Source organism: Calidris pugnax, unplaced genomic scaffold (assembly GCF_001431845.1).
Source record: "Calidris pugnax isolate Ruff unplaced genomic scaffold, ASM143184v1 scaffold95, whole genome shotgun sequence".
Classification (NCBI taxonomy): Eukaryota; Metazoa; Chordata; class Aves; order Charadriiformes; family Scolopacidae; genus Calidris; species Calidris pugnax.
The window spans coordinates 8,496,549-8,522,730 of NW_015090885.1; the positions used below are offsets into that span (position 1 = coordinate 8,496,549).

General features: G+C 40.6%; 1 protein-coding gene across 1 annotated transcript; it reads right to left on the reverse strand.

Moving 5' to 3' along the window:
• Positions 1-13,671: 13,671 nt before the first annotated feature.
• On the reverse strand, positions 13,672-18,718 carry LOC106890989. Its single transcript, XM_014947138.1, has 3 exons — positions 17,676-18,718; positions 16,459-17,639; positions 13,672-15,290 (listed from the first exon to the last, which is right to left on the reverse strand). The coding sequence occupies exons 1-3, from the start codon at positions 18,716-18,718 to the stop codon at positions 14,272-14,274; spliced, it is 3,243 nt and encodes a 1,080-aa protein (XP_014802624.1). The 3' UTR covers positions 13,672-14,271.
• Between the last annotated feature and the right edge of the window lie 7,464 nt (positions 18,719-26,182).

A 26,182-nucleotide genomic window follows, 5' to 3' on the forward strand; every position in this document is an offset into this window, starting at 1 on the left:
GCAAAGAAGCCTGAAAATTTATGCTGATTGATATGTGTCTTAGGAGACCCACCTTTGAAAGCTGAGGCTGCTGATATACTCACCAGAAACTTAGGGGTTGTTGAGGAGCAGTCACAGACTTGTTTTATGTTTAGAAATCACTTTTGAGACAAAGCATATTGCAAAGATACCAAGTATCACAAAGAAGCCATCCATTCTTGCCAAGTCTCAAATTTTCTAACCCTCCCTGCTCAACTCAAGGCCATCAATCAATAACATCATAAAACTCATGATTACATTTCATATATGCATAAAATATGGGTTGTTTACAACATCCTGCTTGTCAAGCAATTAAAAATCTGCAGACGTTCATAAAACTTAAGGTAGAAGAAACAGTGCAGATCTGAAACCTTCCATAAACATCCATCTGTCCATCATATAATAGAGATGAGGAGAATGCCTGCAAACAAATTTTGTTAAGGAAGGACACGGAAGAATTGATGGCCCAGGTTACCTGGGACTCACAATTGTCCCTGCAACAGCACTGTGGGTCACAGCAGGTTGGACACATGCAGGGATAGAATCCCACTGGCACTGATCTCTGTGTCTTAAAGATCTGTCTGCATACTATCATGAAAATAATCACTCCTGAGCTGCTTTCAGAAGAAGAAGGAAGTGCTCGCAGCAAACAGCAGTAAATGGTAGCTATGACAGTAAACCAGAAGAAATATTACATCTATAAGAAGGCCCAGTAGAGGAAAAATGAACAGCTTTACCATGGGACCCACTGGGTCTCTGCAAGAGATGAGTGTGCTTTTACAGAGTACGTAAAGATCTCTCGGTTTTATGCTAGCCTGGGAATTAACTCACCATATTCATGAAAGGGCTTGTTTGCTAATTAGTTAACAGAATAACTAGATTTGATTGCCAGAATTTTCTTTAAAATTCTTTTAAAAGCCCCCCACTCCGAGTCTTGAATCAACAAACTCTTCTCAAAGATTTCAATTGCTTATTATAATCAAAAATGCATTACTATCATTATTTTATGCAGTATAAGATTTTGTGACACTTTTGATTTGTACAAACATGACACAACAGAGAATAAATATAGGCAATAATGGAGGAAAACTCAGAATGGCAGCTTTTAGAATAAAGATCAGTTTCCAAAATATTATTCTGTCTTTTAATAACATGCATAAAAAGAAGGTAGCCTGAAGACTGTAAGCTAACCATAAAGGAGGTAAAAACATTATATGTTATTGAACTCTGAAAACTAATGATAGTAAAAAATACAATGGTTAGGTGCACATCAAATGAGAGTAATCTACTATGATACCGCCCCATCACCTTTTGCATATTATACTTTTAAAAGAAAAAGCAATGCAGGAAGGAACAAAAGAAAGGCCCAACTGAAAGAACAGAGTTTGATTTGGTCAACGATATAAAACCCGCACACTATTTACAGGTTGCAGACAAGCGTTCAGTGCACAGTTTATAAGGTTTAAATCGCAACATCTTGTGATTTGTTATGTCTCAGAACCAGACACATTTGATTATGCAATGCTGAGGCAAAACATATATTGATACTAATATTCCAGACAACTTTGAGGATGACCTTACTCTGTTCAGAATAAGGAAAAAAGCTCTTAAAAGATTTCCAACTCCTTCAAGAGGAGGATTCTTCCATGGCTAGGGAAAAGACATCTCTGAGAAACATTCATTTTTTGAATACTTCAAGATTAAGTATGATGTGATCAAGCCAACTGAAATGCTATGTTTGCACTGCTATGTTCCTTAATAATATACTGGCTTCACAGTTATGGTGTCAGAGAAGCTTGAAAATTCACAAATTTTGATGCTGTGAAATTTCAAAGACCTCCTCCTCCAGCTAAAAGTGTCATCTCATCATCTTTGGCTTACATGTAATCATACACTGCAGCACTTCACTGCCGAAGATTTGTCAGCCACTGAAAGAACTGCAGCTTCTAGACAGGGACACCCGAGACTTTTGATGAAGTATGAGAATAAACAATTTAATGAATAAATAATTAACACATAATTAAAGCATTATTAAAACAGACTTGCATTAGGTATGTGCTCTCTTCATGCTTTTCTGCGACCTAATAGGCCTGACTTGCTAACTTTTTGCATTTTGTGTGCAGATCTTTGCTATCAAAAAGTTAAAAGTGAGTTGCTACCATTTGAAGAGACTAGTGTCCTTTGAACTATTTTAAATTAACACACATATAAATTGTAATCAACACCCAAACCAATTCTTCTTCAAACTATCATAAAATATTACCATTGTTAACTAAATCTCTTCCTGTTTGCAAAATCTCCTTTCCTGCAGAAAAATCATTTGAGTCAGAGCTCACCCATCTATAAATTAGGAATATCAATATTGCAAAGAACTAACTAAAGCTGGTGCAAGAGATTTCCGCAAGTCCTAATTTGCAATTTCAGCATATGCACAAGTAATTAAAATAGTTTATAGAAGCCATGAAACTATGAGAACCTCCCAGTAATACCCTGGACATCAGAAATGGGGAGAGACAGATTTGATGAGGTCCAGGAGATTTGATACTCTTTTGAGTATCAAAATTACTTCTATGAAATTATACATAGAAGGTCCTGACAGGTCATTGTATCTCTGCCTCCATAGAAAAGGGATAGTAAACTTTTGCTTCTCACTGTGAACAAGATGTGTGTATATACGTATTACATTTCTTACATCATGTGGCAATGCGGAAACACAGAAGTTGAAGAGGTATCTAAAACCTCCTACTCTCAGAATCAGCGTGCGCAAGTTTGCTCCTAATCCTGTCACCCAGGACCCATAAGGACTGAGGCTGTATGTAGCCATACACAGAAACTGAAAAGGAAAAAGACTCTTTGTGGTCTCCTGCAGTGTCAAATCAGCCAACAATTCCCTCAAGATTTCTCCACCAATACTTTGGTCCCTGTTGACTATCATCAGCCTGATTTTCTAATAAAGCCAGTTGGTTGCTACATTTATTCCTGAGACTTCATTACTTGGTAAGTAAACCCTGGAGTTTAACAGGTGCTGTTAGCAGGTGAACTCATACATTTAAAGTGCAGAAAAAAATTTTCCATATTAGCCAAAACTGTTTGGCCAACAAAATACAGCATTGTGAATAAATGTCACTGTAAAAATATTACACTTTGAAGAGCTGAAACCTGTAGAGCAAAACTCATAAATTAACTTGCCTACCAACTACAAAAGTTATGAAAAGGAATTGTCTGAGCGTGCCTCCATAATGGACACTCTACAGTTCGAGCCTATTACACATTAGTACTCAAGAAAAACTTGTGCAATTCTCTCTGCTTGCCAAGAGAGGTGTACTGTATGCTAAATACTGTCATACTGCTTGTAGTATTGCATTTGTCTTATAATCAGATGAAATACTAATTTAAAAGGGGTAAGAATTCTTTGTGGACCCCCAGAAAATCCCAGAGTAAGCTATAATTTATCCTCAATTTACAGCTTCTTTTTGTTTGCATGCCTGGGTTTTTTTGTTTCTTCCAGTAGTGGAATCAATACCAAACATGGAAAGAATGGTCCTCAACCAAGTACCTGGAGAGAGGGAAACAACAGACTCCTTGTGATGGATGTTATATACAGCCTTGTAAGCAGAAAAGTTGAGGCACAGTAAAATCTGCTTAGCTTAGTAAAATGTTTGGAATAGCTTGTGTAAGGCCTGAGACCCAATTATATTAATTTTCTTCAGAAGTGAAAGACCCCAAACTGACACATTTTTCCAACAAAAGGGGATGAAACATCCATGTAGAATACTACTTAAAGATATGCTCTCATGATTTTCCATGTAGAATGAGAGTTTGTGCAATACTGACTTAGATGCCACTTACAACCTCTTGCTTTCATGACCGTGCATCTTTTGTGAACTGAAAATAAAAATCTATACCTCCTTTGCAGCTTCGACACAGTTTCATGAAAGCTAGTTCTCCGAACACAACTTTTGTAATTTTTCTGAATGTAACTTTTGAACATAAAGGGAGGTAAAATCAGTCATTCCGAAAAGTGGAAAAAATCTGTAAAAAAAATACAGTAGCTGTAGGAAGGAATTAAAATGGCTCTTGAGCCATCACCCCCTCTCTTAAATTGTATTCCAGAGAATATCACAAACATCTTGGAAAAACATTACAACTATTTCACAAGATTGATGGTAGTGCATTTGGTAGAGTTGGTTGCAAATCCTGAGCAAAACAAAGATCTGACAGAAAACACTAGATCGCTGAGTCTGAAACGTTTCATTCAAATCAAAGGCAGGAGGGATTTGCTCCAGATTCCTGAAGGATTTGCTCCAGAGCACCAAATCCTGAAAACTGCTGAATCTCTGACCCAAAGACAGATGTACCCTTGCATATAACCCTGCAGACACAAAACTCTGTGTTGCAGTTGACAGCATTAGTTTCACAGCTGCTAGCAGCAATGATTTTGACAAGCACAATAATTTCATTGAGCAGCTGCAGGATCCAGGGCTCTTTTGGGTCACCATAAAAATAAAAAAAAACCCACCAAACTTTATTGTTTCATCCTGATGTGGACGCACATCAGAGAAAGAGAAAAGAAGTGGGGAGTGGCATTAGTAGTAGTTTTCCAGGCACCCAGAGGAACCTGGCTTCCAGCCGGCTCCAAAAACCATCTCTCAAAAGAAAAGTCCTGCATAACAAGTGGTGATCCTCAAATAAAGCATTTGGCAATGTTACTAAATGAGTCCTCAAGACATAAAATTCCAGATCTGCCATATCTGCACTCATTTGTAGCTTGGAATCTACACCTAGATATATCTGCTTTATTTGACGTGCCTTTGTCCTCTTCAGAAATATGCAAGTGTAACATCAAATGAAATGTTGTGAGCAAAAATCAACCCTCTTCTTCTTTCTTCTAGACTTTCCAAACTAATTCCATTCTCTTAGTTAATACCAGTTTGTATCTGTCTCCCCTTCTCTCGCCATCTCAAGATCTTAAGAGAGCAGCAGAAATATGCTATGTCATACTTGTTTTCTATCAGACAGGAAAAGAGCGTATGGGGTCTAGTAGGTGCCGCTGCTAATTTCTGAAATTAAAAATACATCATAATGAAATAAGAAAGTGCAACTGAACCTTTTAACACCTGCATCTTTCTTAACATTTCATAGGAGTCATGACTACTCTTGCTACAGGCCATGCTGGAGAAAACCATAATAAAAACGAGAGAAAAAAAAAAAACAAAACCAGAAACAACAGAATAACAGATGTGACTCCTTGTTAAAGAAAGGGCAAAAAATGAGGAAGGCAAACAGCAAAGGAAGAAACAAGCAAACAAACTATAGTCACTTCAGCTACTCAAAGATACAGATTTCCGAAACAAGTTTGTGAAAGTGCAGAGGGACTCTTAAGATAAATTCAGAGCTCTGTTTTAATCCTGGTTAATACAAAGCATTCACAAATGGTCAAAGGTGAGTCATCTTAACAAGAGAAGCTATTTTAGTTGCTTAAAAGATGCCATGAAAGGAACTGTCTTGTGAGGGAAATCGATGCATATTAAGAATCTTACATTCAATTTTAATTTGTCATATTTCTCCATTTGCAAAATTATAATTTGGTTTTGCCTTTAAGAATCTATTCCTGAAATTGTCTTGGATTTTAGCAGGAGATGCACATAAATTTTAAGTAGTAGCCTCACTGGAAAGATGTAGGGTAAATTTATGGATAGTGCTTTGACAAACATCCTTTCACCGCTAGGCAAGCAGTGTCCTAGTGATGACAGAAGCTGCAGGAGCAGGGCCATGCTGGTGGAATAGGTTTTGGTGCTCTATGAGGGCTTTTAGGGTTTTTATCTTCTTGCCACTTTGGCTGTCTGAAGGAAGCCGCCAAAGGAGATAAGATCAAAGGCCTGAGAGAGGAGTGCCCCTAAAAGTGAGGGATGGGAGCCGAAAATGTTGGTTCCTTCATTAACAAAGATTTATATACTTCTCCTATCAGAGCCTCATTGGCAGTGCAAGATGGCTTTATCCTTTCCCATAAGTCTGTGCTTACCTACAGGTTTCATTAGCAGATCGAGGAAGAACAGTATAAATGCTAATTTTACTGCAGTATCTTACACCATTTATCTGATATGGCATTAGAAATATTCTCATATTCATAATTTCTTTGCTTTATGATACTTTTCACTTCTAATTGTGTGCAAAGATCCAAGAATTTGCAGTCTTAAGAACTCTTATTGGTTGAAAACAGATGCTCCCTGTCAGCACTTTTTCACAGAGCAAGTAACTCCCTGACAACTACAAAGAAACACATCTTTTACATGTATGTCTAAATCTTCCTTCTGCTTTCATTTATTCCCACAATGGAAATCTGAATTTTAAATTCACATATAGTATTACAGGAATGTTTATATTGTAACTACTTCCTTTTTATAAAACCACTGAAATCCAAATGTAATAGCTAAAAGTGTATTTGGATTTCAGCAAGCTTTTTGACAAAGTCCCTTATCAGAGGCTCTTACAGAAACCAATCTGACTTGGGGTAATAAGGAGAGCCTGCTTACACATGAATAACTGCTTAAGAAATAGGAAATGAGGGCTATCTGTGATATAATCCCTCAAGTGTATCTTTGTCATAATTTTATTACTATAGCCTATGTTGGAAGAGGAGCAGGTAAATGAAATCAGCTTCTTCTTGGAGAGAACTAGAGAAGATCTGAGATCCCTTTGATCATAATTGACTACAGGGTTTCCTTCTCAATGTCTGAAAAAGAGCACAAAGAAGTGCTTCTTTGAGGTAAGAGTATGTGTGTGGGTTTTTGAGTGTGGTTTTTTACATCATTTTGTGTCCTATCTGGTTTGTTATTTTTCTATGGAATTTCTGTGGTAACAAATATAACCTCCTCAGGCTGATATTAAAAACCCATATTAGCAAAATTTTTCTTGTATGGCTTTGAAACAGGATGCATTTTACCTGGAGCCTATGAAAGTGGTGTCAAGAACTGAAACTCAGTTCTTGTATTTATTTGCCCGGGGTGCCATGCTCATCAATGCAGTCTTAACTCAGTTCTTATAATTAATCACTGATAGCTGATTTTCTTTGATTATTTTTGGTTCCTTTGCCCAATGTACATAGAAGAAAGTGCCAGGATTATTTTGTTCAATTTTTAATGAGCACAAGATAGTCTCCATCTAAGTAACATGTAACTGATAACATCTCAATGACCTCTGTTTCTTCATGCGCTGAAGGTTATGGCATTTTGGAATAATGACTCTCTAAATCAAATTTTTTCCTTATAAGAAAATTTCAGTAGTATGAGCACAGATCAAGAAGTATAAAAAGTTATGCCATATAGATGTGCTACTGTGATTCAGTGGCCACAGTAGGTCACATTGAGCCACTGCCTTACTCTAACGTAACATGTCTGTCAAATGTTGGTTTGCAAGAGTACTCCAGTCCTCACACACATGAGCAATTGATGTCTTCCATGTCCTTAGCTTTGGTTAAACAAACCCATAAATTCAATTAACACCAAGGATAATTCAGTCATTTCTTCTCTGACTGGTCACTGTAGCTGTGATCAGTTGCCATCCTGGGGAATATGAGAACCAAAATACATACTCCAGATATTAATGTTAGAAAAAATAAATGCAAAATTCTCTGATGTATAATTTTTTAAGGTGGAAGGATCTCAGGATTTTTTCCCAGAAATATTTTTCAATATAGATCACTGCTGGCCTGTTATAGATACACCTAGTTTCATCTTCTTAACTATATTTCTGCCTCTGCCCCATGCATTACATTGAATAAATCTACATCTTGCTAGAAAATGTGGTGCAGAGTGACTTACCATATTTCATATAAAGCTCTGGGAAGAAATATCTAATTTTGTCTTAATCTATTGTAGTTGTTCAGCATGAAGATTTTAATAACTTTTTTTCTGTAACATCTGAAGGTGAGTTAGGTAGTTATTAAAAGCATTTTTATATCCTAAAATCCTTCAGAGCCCTTAAACCTACACAGTCCTGAGGCAAATTCTATCAAGTTCACAGACTTCTGATGTCCAGGAACAGCTCTATAAATCTGTAAGTCTCCAGCACCACACGGTATCTCTTTAAAGGTCATAAAGCCCTAAGGCAGTCCCTTCCATCACAGCATGGCCAGAAGGCAAAAAGGCAAGTCGGAGTAGGTGGTATGATGGATGGAGAAAGACTTCACTGCGCCAGAACAAGAAGGCACGGTACTAGAGATGGGAGCAGGCAGCAAAGAATGGGTGTACCTGCCCCTGTGGAGTTTGTAGATCCTCTAGGTATCCCTGTCCTGGAAAACAGAGAGATACAGTCTGTGATACATATACAAAACAGTCTGATTCTTACTTGGACATAAGTTTTTGTGCTTCTCACTACCTATCTGAAAGACAGGAAGAGCTTACTCACTCTTCTCAGTATAACCAGAATAATAACTGTAACACAAAAGGAAGCAATTCAATTCAAAATGCCACAACTGTTAGGAAAATGGATATGAACTAAAAATTTGAAGCTATTGCAGTTAGCCTGACACACAGAACTCATGAGGCAAAACACACAAAAGAGAAGAAACCCCAAATGCAAATTATGATTATTAAGACCATCACAATACAGAGTGAAGGATTTCTCATGCTCCTCCCCATGAGAGTTTTCAAGAGTTTATGCTTTAGGGATCTTGCAAGAGATAATAGCTAAGTATAAGGAAGCTAAAGACGCTAAAATAAAGTGATCATCATTAGCTAACAAATTCAGTCTCCTATTAGCTACTTGAGCATTACTAGGAGTTCTGGGGACAGAAACAGAAGGGACCACAATCAAGCACACAAGCATCAAAGTCAGCCAAAAATCAGTATTTCTGATTACAGCTTAATTAGTGCAAACCACTCCTAAACTTTTTGTTATTTCCTGCCAAATTAAAACCAAAGCTGGAAAATTGATCATATCAGGATAGAAAATTAGTTTTTCTGCTTATGGCTTCATCTGCAGGGTTGGATTAATACTCTTTGTTGAAAAAAATAGTAGATAAAAGTAGAACATTTAGAGATGAGAAAGGAGAATCTTGATCACTAAAATCACTGCACTGATGCCAACACAACAGGAAGATTTACAGTGTAGTCACATTAAGATATAGATAAAAATCACTGGACTTATTATACAACTGGATTTATTAAGACCTTCCAGTTACTACTGTTGTAGGAACTTTTTAAGTAACATATTCAAATATGCCATAAGATTTAGCTTGCTTTCAATAATGACAGAAAGTAGGAAAGGAAACTCTGTTTTCATGTCAGTAATCTGCTTTCATTCTTGCATAGGTAGTTTGTTTGCATTCAGCCTTGCTGCTAGACTTGGACTAGCCATCCTTAAGTTTCATAACTAACTAACTTTCTATCTATCCTTATTGATATTTGAGGTAGAAGTTGTACCTATGCACACTGTAAAATTCTCTGTCACAAGAGATTTTTTTTCTCATCATTAGTAGGAGTAATGCCAGCTTGAAAAGGAGGTACCACCAATTCCACCAGACTTCCAGGCAGCAGCAATGAATAGGTAAATGTACTGAACACAAAAATATTCTACCAAGCATTCAAACATGAGAATGCCCTGGCAAAGATAACAAGCATGTTTCTACGGGTATACAAATTTCATTGTGCTCTGTACTTGACCAATAAGCAAATTTGGGAAAACAATAAAAGTATTATTTTTTTCTGCACGAATAGATTTAAAAGAGTGTGGAGGAAACAGGTGGTTCAGGAGGGAAAGCCAGGACTCTACAAGTGGAAAAAGGCAGGTCAGACCTAACCTCTGATATCTTTTCAGGATACAAAATAAAGGAGCAGTTTGTATCATTTCAGAGGAAGCAAATATCATAATATATCGTCACAGACACATTGATGGGTTCACATAAAAAAAATAAATCCATCAACAGACAAGGTTTGTCTGACATTGAGTTTGGGGAGCTCTGTCTGATGTCTCTGGCCTAACCAGCGGATGGAAATTTTATGAACTTGGACAGCAGAGGTTTCGACTTTGTGGGTGAAACTGTGCAGCAGAAACTGTTTCATTTGATTCAATTCATTGGAGTATCGATTTTCAGGGTTGATGATTTATTAACGTAACATTCAGTACAGTTGGGTCTCCCAGTAATGATGATGCTGTTACTGACACTGAAAATAAATCACTGTAAATCTTTAAGAGAGCAGGAATGCTGAGCTAACAAATTGGATGTCCTGGATTTGCAGAAGCTTGGGAAATCCCACTAAGCGATATAGCGACCTTTTTTTTTCTGTGCAATGTTCTCCCTTTTGACAACATTGGACAGAGGACAAGTTTATTTAAACACACCAGGGAGTTTATAGCCTCATTTTTTACCTAAAGAATCAACTAAACACACAAAGGGTGCATTACACATCTGATTTAGCTTCTTCACTACAAAAGCAATCCTACATGACCTAGAAAAATGAACAGCTAACCATTGGTGCAAATGCTTACCTGTCTTGTGTGGAATACTCACAAATTTAACCATAAACAACATAAGAGATGGATAAACATCCACAGGGATGGACAAGTGAATAGAAACTAACCACATTTTTAAAATACTATAGTATGATCTGTGTGCTTCTCTGTGACACTGTTTGGCTAAAAATAGGCATATCTTCTACCGAATACCTCAGCATGTTAGATGGACTCAAAAGATTCTGGCATTTCCTCTGTGGAGATAAAAAAATCATTTCAAATACACAAACCAAGAAAGAAATGTCAGTAGAATACATTCTCTTTGTACACTTTTCGTCCAGTCCCAACAGGAATGACAGAAAGAATCTTGCAAGAATCAAACTGGTCCTACCTTAACTGCGATTAAGTGACCAATAAACAACCATCTTTTCCCATACAAATGGGGTGCTTCAGATTTAATGCAGTTTCCACTGAACAAAACACTCACATTTATCACAGTGCTTTATGTACTGGCATAAAGTATAAAAAGGACTAAATTTAAGGACTTGAACAGACATGGAAATTAATTTGTCTTTTGGTCCAGTCACTCGCTGTACTGTACCTTCAAATCTGTTCAAATCAAAACAGAGCACTGCTGCAGCAGCTGTATGATACCCCATCTTATGGATTCTTCTGCATCTCTTATATAACCTTATTCTCCCTGTTGGATTTCCTTTATTTCTATAGGTCAGTTTAGAAAAGCTCTGGGGACACAGAAGACAAGTATGGGTTCCTCTCTCCCTAGTCATCTCTTTCATGTCTACTTGGGAGATGTCTCACAGACCATCTGCCACTGAAGCGTAGGCAACTTTACAGACCTGGAGGATTTTCCTTTACTAGCACTTTCTCACTGTTTTATCTGCTTACGATAGTTTTCAACATACACGATTTTAATTAAGGCTATACTTGGAGGTAGGCAGGTCTTTGCATGGGCAAATCAGCGCAATCAGGATCATCAAGACTCCACACACCATGGAAATAATAGTACTGCTTATCAACCTACTGCTGTATTATTACTCCATAGTCATTTTTAGACTGCCTGAGACATGATCTCAGCCAAAATGTAGACTGTCCGTTGCAATAAACAAAGATACATTAAATACTCAGTAGCACTATACAGTACAAAAATGCATTTCTACAACCTAAATTACAGGAAGCTAATAACTCCACAGGGGTGTCATGGCTTCTTTTTTGCCAGGTCAACCAGTTTTTTTTTTTGCTTCCTTACAAACTTTATTTTTAAACATATCTTTTTTTAGTGTGAGAAAATAACTTTGGTAAGCATAATATACTACAAGCAATTCCACCTGTTTAAATTGTAGCCCAGGCACTAGTAAATAAAAATACCTCAAAAATTGTCTGCAATTAGGCAAAACTGTAAATTAGCTGAAAAACTGAGAACTAATTTGTCACATTTAGTCACAGCCTCAACAAGAGGCGTAAAGAAGAATCTTCCCTCAAGGACCCAAAAGTCCCTGCTATGCTACTCTGCAGTTGTACTGAAGAGGTGATCAATTAGCTAAAGCTCATTAAAAGATTCACCACACTCTTCCTGCACCAGGGTCATACCAGCTATTGCAATACAGAGGAGGAGATCAGCAGGCATGTAGTACTCTTCTGTACTCTCCCTTCAATGAGTCAGGGACTAATGTTGCAAGATGTTAAGCAAACCTCTGAAGAATGTGGGTAAAATTTCATGAAAAATATAAGCAACCTAGAATTAAATAGATGTAAAAATAGGGAGTGGCAACAAATCTCCATATTTCTTTCTGTGTTTATTCAAGATGGATCCTCTCTCTGACTGGCATTCACACAATCCAATCCCCTTGCTTCCTCAGTAAATAAGAAGCAAAATGAAAAAGACATATATATACATCTGCAGAAAACTCAGAGGTTATTCACTGTTTGGGCATATGAAGGTTTTACTGATTAAGCAGGATTAGGTCTATAAACATTATTCTTTTAACTTTTGTATAAGGTAGAGGTCTTGGGGCTAAAAATCTGTGCTTGGCTGAATATAACATATGAGGATCTCAAACTCAACAAAAATACCAAATTGGCTTCAAATACGAGAGGAGGAACTAGTAGAAATACCAGATGTGTAAATGAAACTTGTTTAAATGTAAAAAAATAGACATGAATCATATTAATCTTAAATCCTGGCAGCTCTATCATGAGCTTTGTGACAGAGTAACATGGATGTCGTGGTTTCAGCCGAAATCACCACAACCGAACTAACAGATGGCCCTTCCGCCCCCCCCGAAAGAGGAGAGGAAGAGATAAGGAGATTGAAAAGTTTAGAATTAACTAAACTACTTTAATCAAAAATAATATTAAAATAAAAGAGAAGAAAATAATGAAATCGATACAACACATATACAAAACCGTATCAAGCTCCCAGGATGACAGTCCCGTCACCAGCAGGCACTGGGGAAGTCCCAGAGTGGACTCGGTGATGGACAGGAGCAGGATTCCAGCTCTGGAGTCAGGAGCACATGGGGATCAAAGGCAGATGAACAGACAGGGTCCTCTTCGGACGTCGGCCATTGCAGGAAGAGAGTTGACCCTTTGATCCCTCAGCTTTTATACTGAGCATGGGGCAGATGGGATGGAATACCCCTGTTGGTCAGGTTTGGGTCACCTGTCTTGTCCGTTCCTCCCCACAGATGTGACCCCTCTACGTTTTTCCGTTTCCGACCCTCTAAGGGGCAAATAACGAAAATTGGCTGACCTTGGTTGTTATAGCAATAAGTATAAGCAAAGGCCTCTCTGCACACCATTCCCTGGCATGTAGCACAAACATTGGTCTTATCACTCTGAGAAGGAACAGTTTTCTCCACAATATGCCGTTAATTTCAGAGAGTTAGAAAAGGCCTAACTAAAATGGAAAGTTACAGAACACAAAATTGATCCGGTTTTACCTCAAACCGGGACATTCGACCCCTTTTTCCATACCATTTGCATCATGCTTATATCACAAATACTATTATCTATAAAATCTATACACACATACATATATAGATACATAAATTACTTGGTTATCTCTATATGAAAAATTAAGTCAATTTCATAGCAGATCCGGTTCTCAGGGTAGGAAAGATGTTGTGAAATTCATTGCGGTTCGTGCCCGTGGGTATCACGTTACCGGGACATTCCACCCCTTTTTCCATACCATTTGCATCATGCTTATATCACAAATACTATTATCTATAAAATCTATACACACATACATATATAGATACATAAATTACTTGGTTATCTCTATATGAAAAATTAAGTCAATTTCATAGCAGATCCGGTTCTCAGGGTAGGAAAGATGTTGTGAAATTCATTGCGGTTCGTGCCCGTGGGTATCACGTTCATCTCGGAGAAGTTCTACTGGACGCCACCTAATCAATCTGGCTAGGTTTCATCATTGCAGTGTTATCCTGAAAAACACTTATAGAACACTGTTAGTATTATAGACAACTAACATCATACTCAGAATTAAGTATTCTCACCCAGGGTCAAATTCCCTTGAGGTACACATTGAACTTCTCCATTCTTCAGCATCACCCACCAAGTACATCCAGGTCCTTGAGCAAAAACAGTCCCACGAATGGGTTTGCCTTTGCCCGAGGCAGGAAAAACCCAAACAGTTTTCCCTAACATATTCCTTTCATGCACCACAGGGACTTTATCCCCTTCTACATTATGTAAAAGATCTGATTGAGCAGGACCAGCTCGATTGATGGATCCCCTGGTGTTAACTAACCAGGTAGCTTATGCCAAATGCTTGTCCCAATTTTTAAAGGTTCCACCCCCCATTGCTTTCAGGGTAGTTTTCAATAATCCATTGCATTGCTCAATTTTGCCAGAAGCTGGTGCATGATAGGGGATATGATATACCCATTCAATGCCATGTTCTTTTGCCCAGCTACTTATAAGATTATTTTTGAAATGAGTTCCATTGTCAGATTCAATTCTTTCTGGAGTACCATGTCGCCACAAAACCTGATTTTCAAGGCCCAGGATGGTATTCCGGGCATTGGCATGGGGCACAGCATAGGTTTCCAACCATCCGGTGCTTCCTTCCACCATTGTAAGCACATACCGCTTACCCTGGCGGGTTTGAGGGAGTGTGATGCAGTCAATCTGCCAAGCCTCCCCATACTTGTATTTCAACCACCGACCTCCATGCCACAAAGGTTTTAACCTTTTAGCTTGCTTGATTTCGGCGCATGTTTCACACTCGTGGATAACCTGCGCAATAGCGTCCATGGTTAAATCCACCCCTCGGTCACGAGCCCATTTGTACGTTGCATCTCTTCCTTGATGACCTGAAGTGTCATGGGCCCACCGAGCTAAGAACAGTTCACCTTTATGTTCCCAGTCTAAATCTGTCTGGAAAATCTTAGCTGCTTGGTCCGCTTGCTGATTGTTTCGATGTTCCTCAGTGGCTCGACTCATAGGTACGTGAGCATCTACATGGCATACCTTCAAGACCAGCCTCTCTAGCCGGTCAGCAATATCTTGCCATAATTCAGCAGCCCAAACAGGTTTACCCTTGCACTGCCAGTTGCTCTGCTTCCATTGTTTTAACCATCCCCACAGAGCATTTGCCACCATCCATGAGTCAGTATAGAGATAGAGTATTGGCCACTTCTCTCTCTCAGCAATGTCTAGGGCCAGCTGGATAGCTTTTACCTCTGCGAATTGACTTGATTCACCTTCTCCTTCAGTTGCTTCTGCAACTCGTCGCGTAGGACTCCATACAGCAGCTTTCCACTTTCGACGTTTTCCTACAATACGACAAGATCCATCAGTAAACAAAACATACTGTTTCTCATTATCTGATAGTTCATTATATGGTGGGGCTTCCTCAGCACGTGCTACCACCTCCTCTGGTGGCATTGTGAAATCTTCACCTTCGGGCCAATTTGTGATCACTTCCACAATTCCTGGACGATTTGGATTTCCTATTCGAGCTCGCTGTGTGATTAAGGCAACCCACTTACTCCAGGTAGCATCAGTGGCATGATGTGTGGAAGAAACTTTACCTTTGAACATCCAACTCAACACTGGCAATCGGGGCGCCAGAAGGAGCTGTACTTCAGTACCAATTACTTCTAAAGCAGCTCTAACTCCTTCACATGCTGCTAAGATTTCTTTCTCAGTTGGAGTATAGTTGGCCTCGGAGCCTTTATAGCCTCGACTCCAAAATCCCAGGGGTTGACCTCGAGTTTCCCCTGGTCCTTTCTGCCATAGGCTCCAGGTAGGGCCATTGTCTCCTGCAGCAGTATACAGCACATTTTTCATGTCCTGTCCTTTTCGGACTGGTCCAAGTGCTACTGCACGCACAATCTCTTGTTTAATTTGCTCAAAGGCTTGTCGTTGTTCAGGACCCCATGTAAACTCATTTTTCTTTCGAGTCACTACATAAAGAGGTTTCACAATCTGACTATAACCTGGAATATGCATTCTCCAGAAGCCCACAACGCCTAAAAAGGCTTGTGTTTCATTTTTGTTAGTAGGTGGAGACATAGCTGTTATTTTGTTAATCACGTCCATTGGAATACAGCACATTTTTCATGTCCTGTCCTTTTCGGACTGGTCCAAGTGCTACTGCACGCACAATCTCTTGTTTAATTTGCTCAAAGGCTTGTCGTTGTTCAGGACCCCATGTAAACTCATTTTTCTTTCGAGTCACTACATAAAGAGGTTTCACAATCTGACTATAACCTGGAATATGCATTCTCCAGAAGCCCACAACGCCTAAAAAGGCTTGTGTTTCATTTTTGTTAGTAGGTGGAGACATAGCTGTTATTTTGTTAATCACGTCCATTGGAATCTGGCGACGGCCATCTTGCCATTCAATTCCCAAGAATTGGATGTTTTGTGCAGGTCCCTTGACCTTACCTCTTTTCACAGCAAAACCTGCTTCTAGAAGAATCTCGATGATTTTCTTACCTTTCTGGAAAACTTCTTTTGCTGTATTACCCCATACAATGATGTCATCAATGTATTGTAGGTGTTTTGGAGCTCCACCTTTCTCCAATGCGGTCTGGATCAGTCCATGGCAAATAGTAGGGCTGTGTTTCCACCCCTGGGGCAATCGATTCCAGGTGTACTGGACACCCCTCCAGGTGAAAGCAAACTGTGGCCTGCACTCTGCTGCTAAAGGAATAGAGAAAAAGGCATTAGCAATGTCAATTGTAGCATACCACTTGGCTGTTTTCGACTCCAGTTCATATTGCAGTTCTAACATGTCTGGCACAGCAGCACTCAGTGGTGGTATGACTTCATTCAGGCCACGATAGTCTACGGTTAGACGCCAGTCACCATCAGACTTTCGCACTGGCCATATCGGGCTGTTAAAGGGTGAGCAAGTCTTGCTGATCACTCCTTGGGTCTCCAACTGACGAATCAGGTTCTGAATGGGAATCAGAGAATCACGGTTAGTGCGATACTGTCGACGATGCACTGTGGAAGTAGCAAGTGGTACCTGCTGTTCTTTAACCTTCAGCAGTCCTACCACAGAAGGGTCATCTGAAAGGCCAGGTAAAGTAGACAGCTGTGTAACACCATCAGTCTCTACAGCTGCTATACCAAAAGCCCACCGATACCCTTTCGAGTCTTTGAAATACCCACTCTTGAGGTAGTCTATGCCAAGGATGCACGGAGCATTTGGACCAGTCACAATAGGATGTTTTTCCCATTCATTCTTATTCAGACTCACTTCAGCCTCTAGTACAGTCAGATCTTGAGATCCTCCTGTCACTCCAGCAATAGTGACAGTTTCTGTCCCTTTATGATTCGATGGCATTAAGGTACACTGTGCACCAGTGTCCACAAGGGCTCTATACTTTCGTGGCTCTAATGTGCCAGGCCATCGAATCCACACAGTCCAATAAACTCGGTTATCCCTCTCCTCCTCCTGATTACCGGAGCAACTTGTCCCGGTTTCGCTGGCGCTGGGGGAGCAGCAGTGTCGGTGCCGGGAACTGGGGCAGTGACGGCGCTCGCTGCCGGGGCCGGAGCCGCCGGTGCCGCTGCGGACGGGGCCGGGGCTGGCTTGGCCTGTGCCGCGGGCTGTGGGGGGGCAGCCGGGGCCTTGGGAGCTGGAGTGGGCGCGGCCTTCGCCGGTGCCGCTGCGAGCGGGGCAGGGCAGGGATTACCGGAGCAACTTGTCCCGGTTTCGCTGGCGCTGGGGGAGCAGCAGTGTCGGTGCCGGGAACTGGGGCAGTGACGGCGCTCGCTGCCGGGGCCGGAGCCGCCGGTGCCGCTGCGAGCGGGGCAGGGCAGGGGCTGGCTTGGCCTGTGCCGCGGGATGTTGGGGGGCAGCCGGTCCCTTGGGAGCTGTTGTGGGCGAGGCCTTGACCGGTGCCGCTGCGAGCGGGGCAGGGCAGGGGCTGGCTTGGCCTGTGGCGCGGGTTGTTGGGGGGCAGCCGGTCCCTTGGGAGCTGTTGTGGGCGAGGCCTTGACCGGTGCCGCTGCGAGCGGGGCAGGGCAGGGGCTGGCTTGATTTGTGCCGCGGGCTGTGGGGGCGCAGCCGGGGCCTTGGGAGCTGTTGTGGGCGAGGACTTGACCGGTGCCGCTGCGGGGGGGCAGGGGCCGGGGCTGGCTCAGTCTGTGTCTCTGCTGCCTCTGTAATCGGAGGCTCAGTCTGTGTCTCTGCTGCCTCTGTAACCGGAGGCTCAGTCTGTGTCTCTGCTGCCTCTGTAATCGGAGGCTCAGTCTGTGTCTCTGCTGCCTCTGTAACCGGAGGCTCAGTCTGTGTCTCTGCCGCGTCTGTGGTAGGAGACTCAGTCTGTGACTCTGCTGCCGCTGTAGCCGGAGCCACGGTCTGTGTCTCTGCTGCCTCGAATTCCACCCATGTCTGAGTAGCAATACTGCACGCCGCACAACGCTCACTCCTGCACCAATACTTAATAATAATATATCCTGCCTGCATTACATTCAGTAAAATCAACAGCACTATCACGATTAAGTGACCATCACAAAGATCACAATGACCACAACAATCCTCCATAGAGCACACAGGTTTTACATCCCCCAATTCTGTTAGTATCACTTTGGGATAACCACTAACAGGCAAGGTAAACTTTCCCCAGGTGAAATCAGAAGTAAAATTAGCAACAGAATCCACCACCTGATGCCCAAGATATTCAGGTATCATAGCAATCCAACTGATCACATTACACATCTGGAAGCAAATCCACGTGAACATAGCACGCTTGACCCATCTCATCCAAACACAAAAAACAAATAAACCCTTCAATATATTCGACCAGTCAAACACCAGCGCATTAACAAATTTCATAGAAAGCTCTCTGACAACATAATATAAAATGTTCTGTAGGTAGGACCTGATGTAAGCTGTCGGTTCTCTCTAAACAAGCTGGAATTCAAACTATTCAGACAATCTTATCAGAGCTCAGGTTGTGCCACAATCGACTGCCCCACGTTGGGCGCCAATAAATCTGTTGTGGTTTCAGCCGAAATCACCGCAACCGAACCAACAGATGGCCCTTCCGCCCCCCCCGAAAGAGGAGAGGAAGAGATAAGGAAATTGAAAAGTTTAGAATTAACTAAACTACTTTAATCAAAAATAATATTAAAATAAAAGAGAAGAAAATAATGAAATTGATACAACACATATACAAAACCGTATCAAGCTCCCAGGATGACAGTCCCGTCACCAGCAGGCACTGGGAAAGTCCCAGAGTGGACTCGGTGATGGACAGGAGCAGGATTCCAGCTCTGGAGTCAGGAGCACATGGGGATCAAAGGCAGATGAACAGACAGGGTCCTCTTCGGACGTCGGCCATTGCAGGAAGAGAGTTGACCCTTTGATCCCTCAGCTTTTATACTGAGCATGGGGCAGATGGGATGGAATACCCCTGTTGGTCAGGTTTGGGTCACCTGTCTTGTCCGTTCCTCCCCACAGATGTGACCCCTCTACGTTTTTCCGTTTCCGACCCTCTAAGGGGCGAATAACGAAAATTGGCTGACCTTGGTTGTTATAGCAATAAGTATAAGCAAGGGCCTCTCTGCACACCATTCCCTGGCATGTAGCACAAACATTGGTCTTATCACTCTGAGAAGGAACAGTTTTCTCCACAATATGCCGTTAATTTCAGAGAGTTAGAAAAGGCCTAACTAAAATGCAAAGTTACAGAACACAAAATTGATCCGGTTTTACCTCAAACCGGGACATTGGATCTTCACTGTTCAGGGTTGGGAGAAGCAGTAGCTTGCTCCTCCTCATCTTCCTACTGCCAAAGGATACATGGAGCAAGAACAGGAGAGGTGGATTTTGCAAGTCCTGCCTCCGAAGCAAGGGTTGAGGGGAGGAGAGCAAATTCAGATGACTAGTTAGTCCAAAACTGTGGTCCAGTTCTAAGAATCTTATTTCCTTGCTTCTGCAAATGAGTTGCATGCACTACACTGAAATTCACGTACCAGTGATGTCTAAAGATTGCTTGATTGTGGTGGAACTAGAAAAGTTAAGCAGAGAATCAGAGAGGAAATAAACCTTGTTATTCTCATCATTTTTCATTTTCTACTAAGGACCTTTTCTGCCACTGACTTCTATACTCATACTAGGTATCTTCAGATCTCTGTACTCATATTTGATATGTTCAGCTGCTTGTAATTACCTTTGTAAGCCGAAATATCAGTATGGGAGCATTCACGCAGATAAAAAAAATTGCCCTAATTGAAAACCTGACTTGATTTACTTTGACAGTTCAAGTTGAGTAGCACTTACTCAGATGTGTAGCCACAATAAATTCAGGGGAGTGCAATTTACTTCTGTTTTATTCCAGATATGGCAACTCTGTCATATATAATTAATCTCCTTCACATCCTTCTACTCTGATGGACTTGACTCTCTGAGCTCCTTTGTCACCAGTACGTTAATGTCAGGGAGTCACTTTTTGCTGACAGTGACAAAGTCGTAAAATTAAGGTAAGTCTGTTCATCAGAGATGAGTCCAAAGGCATACAGGATTTGTCCCAGTCAATCTTCTTCAAGCCCCATGCATATGGGAGGTTGTAGAAAGATTCTCTGCAAAGGTTTTGGATCATGCTCTGTGTAAGTGACTGCTCTCAGAGGCAGTAAAGCAAGGATCGAAAACCAGAATTGGATTAGTATTTGTGCCACACACCTAGAAAGCTAAGTCAGTGGAGCTGCAACTGCTTTCCCTAGTCTCCCTTCACGAGCAGAAGGCCTAACTTAGGTGGTCTCAGATTTTCTCTGAATGCCTCCTACCACCTGTGAAACAGGGAACCTAGGGAGATGCATTAAACTACCCAGCTTATTTAGGTCCTTCAACCTGCATGATATAAATAGCCCGTCCACTTATCCCTTCAGATTTACTACAACCACGTGCAATGCACCTCATGATAGCAAAGTGTAGTCCCCGCACACATTTCAAGTGGGGTCATTCACTTGAAGTTAGGGAAGTCCTCTTGTATCTGACTGTATGTAAGCCTTTATGACCCCAAATCTGGCGTCTGTCTTACACAAGATGAATTTGTCTTGGCAGGTGCTTGATTGAAATTCCTGTTAGACTAAGGGGTGACCTATAATTATGAAGGAGTCCTCCTAAGAACTGTGAGAGATCAATTCTTCCCTTAACGCAGGCATCATTGCAATCAGCAGGAATTACAGTGAGAGAACAAGAGCCAGGCAGAAAAGCATAAACAGATTAAAACCAGAAGTGATTATTTTAGTAATTAAACATTTCTTAGCTGAAATTACATGAAATGCAAAAGCAGCATGAAAGGTCAGGAGAGATTTTTGAAAGAGTGCTCCAGAGGAAGGGAAGGGGAAAAAAAAGCAATTAAACACAAAGATAGAAGGTTATGATGCATAGAAGATTATTCCAAACAAGCGGCTGCCAGCGACAAACTGCATTGTTTTGAATGTTTAATTAATAAAATAATCTTTTTCATTAACCATTGCCACTGGGGAAAATGGATTGGAAAAAACAAGCAGCAAACAAACCAGACACATTTCTTACTTGCTTGTATTTACATAAATGCAGAAATCTGAAAAGCAAAACTAATTATCTCCAATATTAAGGGATCAGAATGGATATGTGGTTATTACTAATGCTGCATGTGCAGGTCAAATTTCCTAAATAGCACCAGAATACAGCAGTGGAAGACCTCCTCAGGCAGGGCAGGAGGTTGCCTGATTGCATCTTGAACTTTGAGAATACACTTTGTAAGAGCAGCAAAGAGCTTTGACTCCAAAACATTGATTGCAAAGCCACTCCTCAATGCTACTTGTTTCAAAGTATGACCTTCAGTCATTTTGGAGGTACTTTCAAGAGACCTGAGTTCATTAGCTCAAATTTTAAAACTCACCCAGATGACACCACAACCAAACAAGACATATGCGCTAATTGCCTGCTGAACAAAGTCTGTAAGATACACTGATTATTTGGAATTATTCCAATTTTTTTTCTCTCTTTAGAATTGCCAGTTCACCTTGACACAAGGAACTATGTCTTCCCCTGCCCTTCTTATCCCTTAAAATGATTCAACATATGTCCAATTCTTACAGTAGAATCTTGACCCTTGCAATCAAATTGACTATGTTCTTGACATTGCCTAAGTCAAAGGAGGAACCAGGGAAGCAATAGGAAAGAGCTGTTGGTCTTTGGTCAAGTGCTTAGTGCTACCTGATATGACCAGCAGCAGCCTCCCTCAGCAGTTAAAATCCAATATTTTCCCAGTAGCTTGATCTGGAATGTGGATAGGTCATGTTCAGTGAAGATATAACTCAGTAAGGCTCAGCCATTACATACAATAGGCTCTCCTAGTTACATGCAAGCAGCAATTTTTCCAAAATGCATGCAACTTATTTGTAGTCAGTCAGACTTTTATAGGGATGTACCTCATCCAAAGACATCTTTATTCCGAGATCTCATGCCCCTTCTCCAAATCAAAAATCCACAGAACTTTAAAAAAGCCAGCAAAAATTCCCAACAGAATTGTTTGAATGGGCTACAGGATGCACTTTTATCTTTATTTTGTTGTGAGTAATACTCAAAGATACAAAAGGTACCTGAGGCAAATAGCATCCTTAAAAGGAAAAAAAAAAAACAAAACAAAACACCTTACCCCAGCACTTAAAATTGCCAAAAGTCCTAAGCAAATTCAAGTAGGCCACAATGACCTCATGTGAACATACTCTGTTTTTGTACATATCTCTAACAGATTGAGATAGTTACCTCCCACAAATTAGAAATGATAAATAAACCCTTGACAAGAGTAGAGAGTGAAGGTGTTTATTATTCTCTTTTAAGAGGAAAAAGGTGATCAGGTGGTCTCTGAAGGCAAAAGGAATTGAATAAAGGGCCAGTGCGTAGATGCTCAGCCTCTTTCTTTGTGTTCTCTGTTTGGTGTCTGTTTTGCTCTGCAGTGCACTCCCCTTCTGCCTTCAGTATTAGTCTACAAGGAGAGCTGAGCTGTTGCTCAGAACTCTGACACGATCCATGATTAAAGCAAGGCCTTGATCAAATGCAGTTTTCAGACTCTTAGCTTGCTATTCTATGCAAGAGAGTGACTTTGTCACACCACATGAATCAAAAGCCCAACTGGATGCTGTTGTAAATAAAAACACTTTAAACAGCAACGAGAACAATAAGGAAAAATGAAACTTTGATCAAGCTACAGTTAATTGATTAAAATGTCCATTTCCTTGTCCTTTCATGTCTAAGCTTCAGTAAACAACATGAGAGAGCAGAACCCAGCATGCTGTAGTAGGAAGGAGGCCACAAAGGAAAGCCTGGCAAGTAAACAAAGATTAAAAAGGGAAGAAAAAAATAGATTATGCAGAATAAATACAGAAACCTACTGTGCTCATGCCCAGAAGCTTAACCCAATTCTCCAGCTATGCCACTAAAAGGCAGAGGAATTTATAATCATCAGCAAAACACAGACTCTTATTTGCATTCATTTTTCTCACAGTAACCATACCAATTCTTTTCTACCAAACTCACAATGCAATTTGTACAAAACTAACCTAGTATAATGCTTCCAATATCAAAAGGAGTAAGCACTAGGAAAGAATATTGACTTTTGTTCTAATGAAATCTGAAAAGAAACCTTGTCTTTGGGTAACAAATAAACCAGGTTTTCCACTGTGTTGAAAGCAAAATTGCTATAGTTGCAACTTCTCTCTCATTCATCTGAGAGGTATCAGGATGGTCGCCAAGATTCAAGCATTCTCAAAGACATTCAGGCATATTTACAGCAGCAAGGTCCACTGAAATGCTTCAAGATGCTTACAAGTCAGAAAGCTTACAGGCTCCTTGACAGGTCAAAGGAGACTCCCAATCCCTCCTCAGGCAACTCAGCACCCTGATACTTCAACTTCGGTTCTGAAGACTTCTCTCAAGAGAGACAAGGCTCCCTCCATGGTTCAGCTAAAAAGTCTAGGGATACCTGGCTCACTTACTGAAGTCCATATTTTCTAATTATTCCTCTCAGCCTTAAAAGTCTCCTGGGCACTAAATTCACCTTTGCTTCAGCTTAATTTAATAAATTGAGATGCAAGAGAAATCTGAGACTGAGAGCTGCTCTTGGAGAAATTCCAGGTCATGTTTTTACATACAGGATAGTGCTCTTATTTAATTTTTTTCTTGTTAATAAAATGTCCTGCTTGGTTGCACCTCAGTGTCGTTTGAGCTCTGCAGTAGATTCAATATGTGAGTACAAGAGGGAGAGAAAAATCCAGGTGTAACCCACTCCGTTTCAAATGCTCTCAAAGAGGCTCTGAGAGCACAGTGGTCTGAAGTAAATCAGCAACAGCCAAAGATAAAATGGCTTATTCTTCCATGGACTACGGGTACGGAAATTATCCTGATAGATAGTAGATAGGTAATAGACTTAACATGATTAACATGTTGCTCTGCTACTACAGAGCAAAAAAAAATTATGTAACTCAGGTGTCATATAGGAGGGGATATATACATATAGTAGGGGATATATACATATAGGAGATAGGAGTATAGCCAAAAGGGCATTTATAAAACCTCATCTATCATTCTGTGAAGGCCTGGTACTCAGCTCTCTCCTTGCACTCATTTATTTACTAAATATGCCTGTTATAAAAACTTAACTATTTCACTTCCATATCTGGTTATTGTTAGACTATCTTTCCCACCTGCATAAAGTAAAAAGTTTTTTCCAGCCATAAATCACCAACATCCTTGTAATGGAATATGACTAACATTCCATTTCCACTAAAGTAATGTAGTGGAAGAATGAACAAGTTGAATTATTTATTTAGAAAACTGGCCTTTATTACTGTACTACTTTCCTTTCTAACTTTTCTGTGGAGTCCTGCATGTGAAAATCTGTACTGCCTCTTAAAAGAAAAAAAAAAAAAGAGCAAAGAATGTAAACAATTACACATACATGCAGTGCAACATTCTTAAATGATACTTGCTTCTCACTTCCAATCAATTATTCCACATTCAGGTAAGAAAAAAAAACCCTGATCTAAACAGGGACTGCATCAATATAATTCTGGTCACTCAATTTAAACTGTACTGCAAACCAGAGTGGAAATGGTGAGATGACATACTAGGCTGTTCTTCAAATTCAAAATTTAGAGTCACGAACTTCAAAATTTTAAAACTTCCACTGCAAAACACAGCTTTACTTTGTAACAACTGTCTACCCCCAGATGACATTTTTGTCTGTCTTAAGAAACACCATTTTCCTCTGCTGTAGGACAAATACATTGCTGTTCCTTCCTCCAGCTACTGTTTTCCTCAGAAAGCCTAAGCAGCTGTAACTGTCACACTCCTTTCCCCGCTCCTGCTCCCACTCTCCCTTCTCTTTTCTTGCTCTATTATGTTCTGTACCTCCTATTCACCCCTCTGCAGTTTGCAGCTCTGCAGTCAGGTGACCAGAAGCGAAGCTGCCCCTTGCATCTCTGCCCCCTTTGGAGAGCTCTGCTGGGCCTCACAGAAGTGGGAAATTGATTTTTCAGAGCTGACATGGAGTCCACAGCTTTCTGCAGCATAAATCTGACTTGTCCAATTTCCCAACACCTCCTTTACTAGGATTTCTTCTTGGCTCAGCCTTCTGGTTTTGCAGGCACTATAACCTACACATCTGTAGCACTTACGGACTTACCCTTACCCTATTATGTTTCTTCCTTTTTGACATACATTCCCATCACGTACCAGGCTTTTATATTAATCAAATTTAAGCGTACTTGCAGAAGAAAAAAAAAGTATATTTTAAACTTCTTATTGCTGCATCAATACATATGGAATAAGAGGTCCAGCTTTCACAGCAACTGACACATTTGCAAGACACAGTGATTGTTGTCATCTCTAGGCCTCCCCTGCTCCCTAAAATGTAGAAAATCCGCAAAAAGTATGAATGACAGACAAAGAGTTACAGTCATTGATTAGGAGATAAATGCTTTTGTGGGTCATGGCATCAGCAAGCTTTGCATTGTCACAAACCAGGGGCTCTCTGTGTCCCCAGTCCTCACTCATGTGAGCAGGTGGCAGAGGCAAACATTTTAGGAATTGTGAGGGCATGTAATTAGCAGTGCAATTCATGTGCTGGTTAATTTTTGCTGAGGTGAATACGTGGGTCATAACTTACATCCTAAGTAAAAATGTAGAGAGGCAAGAGCCAACTGACCTGCATTA